We start from the raw sequence: 8,327 nt of genomic DNA, 5'->3' as shown, positions 1-8,327 counted from the left end.
GGTGGGATTGTGGTTGGTGCATTGAGCTAGGGTCCCTGGCACTGTGAGGCAGCAGTGCTAACCACTGTGCTGTCTCAACCTGTCAGCCCTGATCGAATGGCGGAGCGGACTCGATGGGCCGAATGGCCCGATTCTGCTCCTGTATCTTATGGTCTTAAATCTGGAATATAAAGCTGGTCCAATGAAACAATGATCGATTGTCATTGGCTTTACAATGAGAAGTAAACGCGCAAAAGAGCGACATCGAGCTTGGCAGAAGCTAACGCTGCTGTTTCCGCTTTCATTCACAGTCTGACACCATCTTATCCTCCCACATATCCAGAGCCAGCCATCGGGTAAGTAGTCTTTTGGTTCTGTTTTGGTGTCTTTCTTTCTTTCTAGTCGATGCCCTGCCACCTCTTTACGATAACCTAACAACACGAACGAACAGGTGGAAGCTTAACCCAGCGTTTTGGCTGCGGTTCCGAACAAAGAGTCACTGATTCCCAGCAAGGGCTGCTGGATGAATGTCGCCGCATCTCTCTGTTACCTGTTTAAAGGCAATAGTGGCATTCTGGCCGTGCTAAATTCTCCCTCCGTGTACCCGAACAGGCGCCGGAGTGTGGCGACTCGGGGAATTTTCACAGTAACTTCATTGCAGTGTTAATGTAAGCCTTACTTGTGACACTAATAAATAAGCTTTAAGATCTCCGTCCCTCCCCAGACTCGTTTGTTAATTTTTATTTCAGCCCGGACGGGATGACACAGTGGGTTAGCGCTGCTGCCTCACGGTGCTCAGGGATCCGGGTTTGATTCCCGGCTCGGGTCACTGACTATGTGGAGTCTGCACCGAGTCTGCGTGGGCTTCCTCTGGGTGCTCTGGTTTCCACAGCCCGAAAGACATGCTGGTTAGGTGCTAAATTCTCCTTCAGTGGAGTGTGGTGACTTGGGGATTTTCACAGCAACTTCATTGCGGTGTTAATATACTTGTGACACTAATAGATAAACTTTAAATGGTGCACCTCGTGGGTTACCGGTGTTAATCGATGTTAAGTGTTGTCCCGTTTATTGCCAATCGGTTTTGTAGTGGATTATAATGTTGAGACCGTTGTCAGCCTGTAGTTCCAGAATTGTCAGTGCACTAAATGGGGGGATGTTTCTGTCACCTAGTCCCGGGTCTGATTGTCCCCAGCTAACTGCTAACCCTTCCTGCGCTTACAGAAGACACACCCCTTACATGTCACAGCCCGAGTACAGGATCTACGAGTTCAACAAACGCTTACAGAACTGGACTGAGGTGAGACATTTCGGCCCGGGTTGCTGTCGAAGTGCTTGTGTTTACTGGGGGGAAGTGGGGGAGGGAGCCATCACCAGCTCCGACTGGGATCGTGCTTGGCTGCTGAGTGGCCGGGTGTCTCAGTAGAAACCTTGCTTGGTGCTCGGAGCAATGATGCTCATAAATGTTTAATTTTTTTGTTTGCTCCAGGTCCCAACGAGTCTGTACATCTGTCAATTCCCCCCAACACAAGTTTATTCCCTCAACTCCCCATCTCTAACGGACAATTTAACATGGCCAATCCACCTAACCTACACATCTTTGGACGCTAAGGGGCAATTTAGCATGGCCAATCCACCTAACCTACACATCTTTGGACACTAAGGGGCAATTTAGCATGGCCAATCCACCTAACCTGCACATCTTTGGACACTAAGGGGCAATTTAGCACGGCCAATCCACCGAACCTGAACATCTTTGGACACTAAGGGACAATTTAGCATGGCCAATCCACCTAACCTACACATCTTTGGACACTAAGGGGCAATTTAGCATGGCCAATCCACCGAACCTGAACATCTTTGGACACTAAGGGGCAATTTAGCACGGCCAATCCACCGAACCTGAACATCTTTGGACACTAAGGGACAATTTAGCATGGCCAATCCACTGAACCTGCGCATCTTTGGACTGTGGGAGGAAACAGGCGCACCCGGAGGAAGCCCACACAGACACAGGGAGAAGGTGCAGACCCCACACAGACAGTGACCCAAGCCGGGTCATCCATCATGTTTACTTCCACCACCCCCATTGCATAGATGGCACAGTGATTAGCGCTGCTGCCTCACAGCGCCAGAGACCCGGGTTCAATTCCTGGCTTGAGTCACTGTCTGTGTGGAGTCTGCACATTCTCTCCCGTGTCTGCGTGGGTTTCCTCCAGGTGCTCCAGTTTCCTCCCACAGTCCGAAAGACATGCTGGTTAGGTGTTAAATTCTCCCTCCGTGCACCCGAACAGGCGCCAGTGTGACGACTAGAGGAATTTCATACTAACTTCATTGCTGTGTTAATTTAAGCCTACTTGTGACGAATAATAAATGAACTTTAAAAAGGCAGTGAGTTCCAGCTCATTACCTCTCGCTGGGTAAAAAGCGTTCTTCCTCACGACCCCTCCCGAATATCTTTTCCAAAATCTTAAATCTGTTCCTCACCTCCCTCACTCCTTGTCCCATCAGCTAATGGGAACAGCTTTTCAATGTCGATCTTATCTAAATCTGTCACAATCTCGATCAAATCTTCCCTCAATCTCCGTCGCTCCAAAGAAACAACCCCGGCTTCTCCAGCCTCACCTTGGAGAGAAAACCACCCTCACCCCTGGAACCCTTCTGGTAAATCTCCCTCCGCACCCTTGCATGGACTCACCCCCCCCCCCCCCCCACCCCATCAATAACCCCTCCTCATCAATAACCCCCCCCCTCCTGACACAACCCCTTCCTAAAGTGCAGTGACCGGACACACACACTGCAGTGGGATATCTGCTCTTGTTTAACCCTGACCCTGACCGTCCTCGTCCCTGGTTGTCTCTCGGTTTTTTACCACGCCCCCACCCTGGTTCGGATGAAGCTTGGCTTTCGGTTAATGATGGGCTGCCTGTGTTTGGTGGGGGTGGTATTGAGAGAGTGTTGCACCCTCCGTGACTGATTGCCGCTGTGGTTTTTCTTCCGTGCAGGAGTGTGACAATCTTTGGTGGGATGCCTTCACGACAGAGTTTTTTGAGGATGATGCAGTGTTAACTGTGGCTTGCTGTCTGGAAGATGGACCAAAGAGATACAGTGAGTTGGTACCGCTCCTCATCTCTCTCCCCTCCCTACCAACCTGTCACAGACACACCTCAAACCAACCTGGGTAACGATGCCTGTCAGTGGCGTGGCTTTTTCTAGACTGCGAAGGTTTGGTTCGTATCTTTGTTGAGAGAATAACCAGAAATCCTCTGTTTAAGGAAGTGCTGTTCCAATACAGATACTAATTTGACTGCATGTCATAGATTCTTAGAATCCTTGCAGTGCAGAAGAGGCCATTCGGCCCATTGTGTCTGCACCAACTCTCTGACACAGTAACTTACCCATGCCCTCTTCTCTCACCCTCTCCCCTTAACCCCACACATTTACCATGGCCAATCCACCTAACCCACACATCTTTGGACACTAAGGGCAATTTAGCATGGCCAATCCACCTAACCCACACATCTTTGGACACTAAGGGGCAATTTATCCAGTGGAAACCCACGCAGACATGGGGAGAACATGCAGAATCTGCATGACCCAAGCCAGGAATTGAACCTGGGTCCATGGTGAGGCAGCAGTGCTAACCACCGTACCACCCATTTTTTTTTTTTGGGGAGGGTTGTTCTCTGCTAATTGTATTCTAAAACCCTAATTGGAGTTTTGAAATGTGAAACTCTTTTTTTTTCCTCTATTCCCCCCACTCCCCCCTCTCGTATTCACCCAGCAATTGGACGGACCCTAATCCCTCGGTATTTCCGAAGCATCTTTGATGGTGGAGCGACAGATCTTTATTTTAACCTGAAGCACTCGAAGGAGTCGTTCCACGGCAACTTGGTGATACTGGACTGTGACCTGTGCAGCATGGTCACACTGCACAACAAACCCATCTTCACCAAGGTAGGGCCCGGTCAGTGCTCCATGGATAGGGTGGGGGGGGCCCTTGGTATTAACTGGTGAGAGTGAAAAGGCAATAAGATGTACTGGTCTTCTCCCCCATAGTATGACTGATTCCCCGCTGAAATTCCCAAAAGATTTCTATCCCACAAATCATAGAATCCCTACAGTGCAGAAGGAGGCCATTGAGTCCACACTGACCACAATCCCACCTAGGCCCTATCCCTGTTATCCCACATACTTACCCTGCTAGTCCCCCTGACACTATGGGGCAATTTAGCATGGCCAATTCCCCCCTAACCTGCATATTTTTTGGAATGTGGGAGGAAATCAGGGGAAACCCACACAGACATGGGGAGAATGTGCAAACTCCACACAGACGTCACCCAAACTGGAATTGAACCGGGGTCCCTGGCGCTGTGAGGTAGCAGTGCTAACCACTGTGCCACCAGTATACTGTAATCTTAAAATATTCAGCAATGGAACATTCACATTCCTGTGCGGTAGAGAATTCCAAAGATTCACCGCTCCCTGAAGTTATTTCTCCTTTTCTCAATCAATAGGCGGCACAGTGGTTAGCACCGCAGTCTGGCAGCGCCAGGGACCCGGGTTTACTTTCGTCTTTGAGTCACTCACTGTCTGTGTGGAGTCTGCACGTTCTCCCCACGTCTGTGTGAGTTTCCTCCGGGTGCTCCAGTTTTCTCCCAGTCCAAAGATGTGCTGGTTGGGGGGAATTGGCCGCGCTAAATTGCCTGTTGATATCCAAAGACGTGAGAGTTAGGTGGATTGGCCATGCTAAATTGCCCCTTAGTGTCAAAGATGTGTAGATTGGGAGGGGATTAGCAGAGGAAATTTATTGAGGAACGGGAATAGGGCCTGGGTGGGATTATTGTCGGTGCAGACTTGATGGGCCAAATGGCTTCCTTCTGCGCTTTAGGGATTCTGTGAAATGACAGCCCCTTAGCCTGAGACTGCTTCTCCCCTCCACCCTGACCATGCTGGGGGAACCTCTGTCAGTGTCTATCTGCCAAGCCACTTCCAAATTTGGTATGTCTCAATGAGATCTCCTCTCATTCTTCTAACTTCCAGAGGGCATAGGCTCACTTTTCTCCTGGTTCATTCATCGGGACTACCTTCTCATTTCATTGAGATTAACCCAGTGAGCTTCTGCTGTGTTCGCCCTCAATGCAAGTTTGCACTTCCTTACTGTACACAGTGTTCCAAGCGTGGTTTCTCCAAAAGCCGGCACGGTAGCACAGTGGTTAGCACTGCTGCTTCACAGCTCCAGCGACCTGGGTTCGATTCCCAACTCGGGTCACAGTCTGTCTGGAGTTTGCACATTCTCTTCGTGTCTGCGTGGGTTTCCTCCGGGCGCTCCGGTTTCCTCCCACAATCCAAAGATGTGCGGGTTAGGTTGATTGGCCATACTAAAAATTGCCCCTTAGTGTCCTGAGATGTGTAGGTTAGAGGGATTAGCAGGTAAATGTGTAGGGGTATGGCGGGGGTAGTGCCCGGGGGGGGGAATTGTAGTCGATGCAGACTTGATGGGCCAAAGGGCCTCTTTCTGCACTGTAGGGTTCTATGAAAAGCCCTGTAGTGAGACTGCCTTATCCTTGTACTCCATCTCCCTCTCCGATAAGGAGCTATGTGCCATTTGTCTTGCTAATTCTCTGCTGTACTGGCGTATTGTGCACCTCATCCTAGTCTCTCTAAACATCGAGATGTTAAGATTTACCTACCCTGTAAAGGTACTTGGCCTGTGTTGCTCCTTCATCCTACGTGCGTCTGGCCAATGTTCCGTTTTTGTGTCTGGACTTCTCTTCCTGACCTGGCCAGGTGGGAATTCGGCCTATGGATGGGCAGACTATGAACTGGCTGGAGGAGGGGTAGCTTTGGTAAAGCCATACTTGGGGCGGAGTGAAAGAGGGAGAGGTGACTCTTGGCTTGTTTCTTGTCTCAGGTCTGCACAGAAGGCCGCCTCTACCTGGAGTTCACGTTTGATGATTTGATGCGCATCAAAAATTGGCATTTCAACATCAGGCAAAACCGTGAGCTTCTCTCGCGCAGTATCCTTGCAACACACGTGAGTACCTGAGTTTTCTTTGGCTGACTAACCCTCCTTTTACATTCAAATTTGGCATTGGTGAGCATAAAGTGTTTTGTTCTCAGTGTGGTTCAAGTGACCTATCAGGGAGCTTTTATCAAAGAGTTTGTTGAAGGACACAGTTAAAATATACAAGAAAAATTAGAATAACTGTTAACAATTACGTGAATCAAACATAATACAATGTAATCCTTAACAGCTAGCTATCTCTGTTGTTCCAAGTCAAAACACCATCCCACAGACACACACCCTTCTTCAGACTTAGCACAGAAAGCAAGTATGCCCTCATGGTGCTGGATTTTGAAGCTTTTTAACACCTGCTGTGGTTTGGTCCCTTGAATGCTGGATCAATTCTCTGAGGCTTCCTGGAATTTGCTGCCTCTGGAGAGAGAGAGAGACACTGCCTTCTCCCATCAGCTTCTAGCAGCAACTGAGAAAATGAAACTAGCGTTTGGACTTTTCTCTGTGGGGGAAAAAATTGTCCCCAGGCATATCACCTGACCTGTCGATCATTCCCCAAATCAAGCTCCACTCAGCAATCCCCAAAGTACCACAAAACCCCAGGCCAGGGGGTTAGCCCAGATTAACATTGAACATTACAGCGCAGTACAGGCCCTTAGGCCCTCGATGTTGCGCTGACCAGTGGAACGATTCTCATGACCTTCTAACCTAAACTAATCCAGTGTTATCCATATGCCTATCCACTGACCATTTGAACGCCCTTAAAGTTGGCGAGTCCACAACTGCTGCAGGCAGGGCATTCCACACCCTTACTACCCGCTGAGTAAAGAACCTACCAGTACGTGATATCAATTATACTGCCTCAGCAGCAATAAATAAAGGACACCAGTCACAGATAACACAGCACCAATAAAATGCGAGGAGCTGCTTGAGAAAGCAGCAGTGAAACACGATCGAAATACGTTTCTCAATGGCACGATATAGTCACACTGCCTAGAGTGCAGTATGTATTGAGCAGGTCAGTCACAGTGCCTCCTGCCAGCTTGCGAATTGGGAGCCCACAGGCAAAATAAGTTCTTGCTGCATTTACCAAATGGCTGCCTGGTAGCTCAGAGCTAGAACAGAATTGTAGCAAGCAGCTGTAGGCCATTCAGCCCCACCAGCTCTGTACTGGCTCTTTGGAGCTGTATTGGAGTGTGGACTGGATGCTTGATGAATCATAAAATCTGTACAGTGCAGGAGGAGGCCATCGAGTTTACACCAACCACAATCCCACCCAGGCCCTGTCTCGGTAACCCCTCATGTTTACCCAGCTAATTCCCCAACACTAGGGTTAATTTAGCTCATCGAACTAACCTATATATCTCTGGTCATAACCCATATATCTCCGGAACCTATCTGGAGGTGCTGAGCGGTCGCAGGAGTGTTGGGTTCTCATGGTCCCTGTGCAAGTTTTAACGCTCGGAATGCTTGCCGATGCGTGGGGAAAGCAGCGATGCTGTATTGTTGTCCTGATCCAGGCAGTAGATTATTCCCAGCTCCCTGTACGCTCAGTGGCATTACTGAATCCCCCACTATCAACATTCTTGAGGTTACCATTGACCAGAAATTCAACGGGACCCAGCCACATAAACACAGTGGTTACGAGAGCAGGTCAGAGGCTGGGAAGCCTGTGGTGAGTAACTCACTTCCTGACTTCCCCGAAGCCTGTCCCCCATCTACAAAGCACAAGTCAGGAGTGTGATGGAATACTCCCCACTTGCCTGGATGGGTGCAGCTCCAACAGCACTCAAGAAGCAGGTTCACCTTTGAGCCACTCATCATCCTGACTTGGAAATATATCGGCTGTTCCTTCACTGTCGCTGGGTCAAAATCCTGGAATTCCCTCCCTAACAGCACTGTGGGTCAACCCACAGCACGTGGACTGCGGTGATTCAAGTTGGCGGCTCACCACCACCTTCTCAAGGGGCAACTAGGGATGGGTAATAAATGCTGGCCAGCCAGCGACACCCATGTCCCACAGATGAATAAAAACCAAAGTATCCACCACAGAAGGTGACTCGAGAGGTTGCAGAATGCTAACGGGAGGACTGAATAGTGTGGATGAGCAGAGGGATCTAGGTGTATGTGTACATAGATCCCTGAAAGTTGGGAATCAAGTAGGTAAGGTTGTTGAGAAGGCATACGGTGTCTTGGCGTTTATTAGTAGGGGGATTGAATTTAGGAGTCGCAGCGTTATGTTGCAACTGTACACAACTCTGGTGCGGCCGCACTTGGAGTACTGTGTGCAGTTCTGCTCCCCACATTACAGGAAGGATGTGGAGGCTTTGGA

At 49.4% G+C, this 8,327-nt stretch overlaps 1 protein-coding gene across 1 annotated transcript in view; it reads left to right on the top strand.

The window, feature by feature from the left end:
• The first annotated feature begins 295 nt into the window (after positions 1 to 295).
• Positions 296 to 8,327, top strand: part of LOC145339396 (LIM domain-binding protein 1-like) — a 17,633-nt gene continuing 9,601 nt past the window's right edge. Inside the window, exons 1-5 of the mRNA XM_080183848.1 lie at positions 296 to 335; positions 1,201 to 1,276; positions 2,982 to 3,084; positions 3,761 to 3,933; positions 5,891 to 6,013. Coding sequence (XP_080039974.1) covers positions 1,217 to 1,276; positions 2,982 to 3,084; positions 3,761 to 3,933; positions 5,891 to 6,013 — 459 coding nt within the window. The 5' untranslated portion in view covers positions 296 to 335; positions 1,201 to 1,216. The remainder of the gene's footprint in view (positions 336 to 1,200; positions 1,277 to 2,981; positions 3,085 to 3,760; positions 3,934 to 5,890; positions 6,014 to 8,327) is intronic.

Source organism: Carcharhinus amblyrhynchos, unplaced genomic scaffold (assembly GCF_965287045.1).
Source record: "Carcharhinus amblyrhynchos unplaced genomic scaffold, sCarAmb.v2.hapA scaffold_444, whole genome shotgun sequence".
Taxonomy (NCBI): Eukaryota; Metazoa; Chordata; class Chondrichthyes; order Carcharhiniformes; family Carcharhinidae; genus Carcharhinus; species Carcharhinus amblyrhynchos.
Note: the sequence above shows the minus strand (reverse complement) of the source record. Positions and strands in the feature narration are given on the sequence as shown.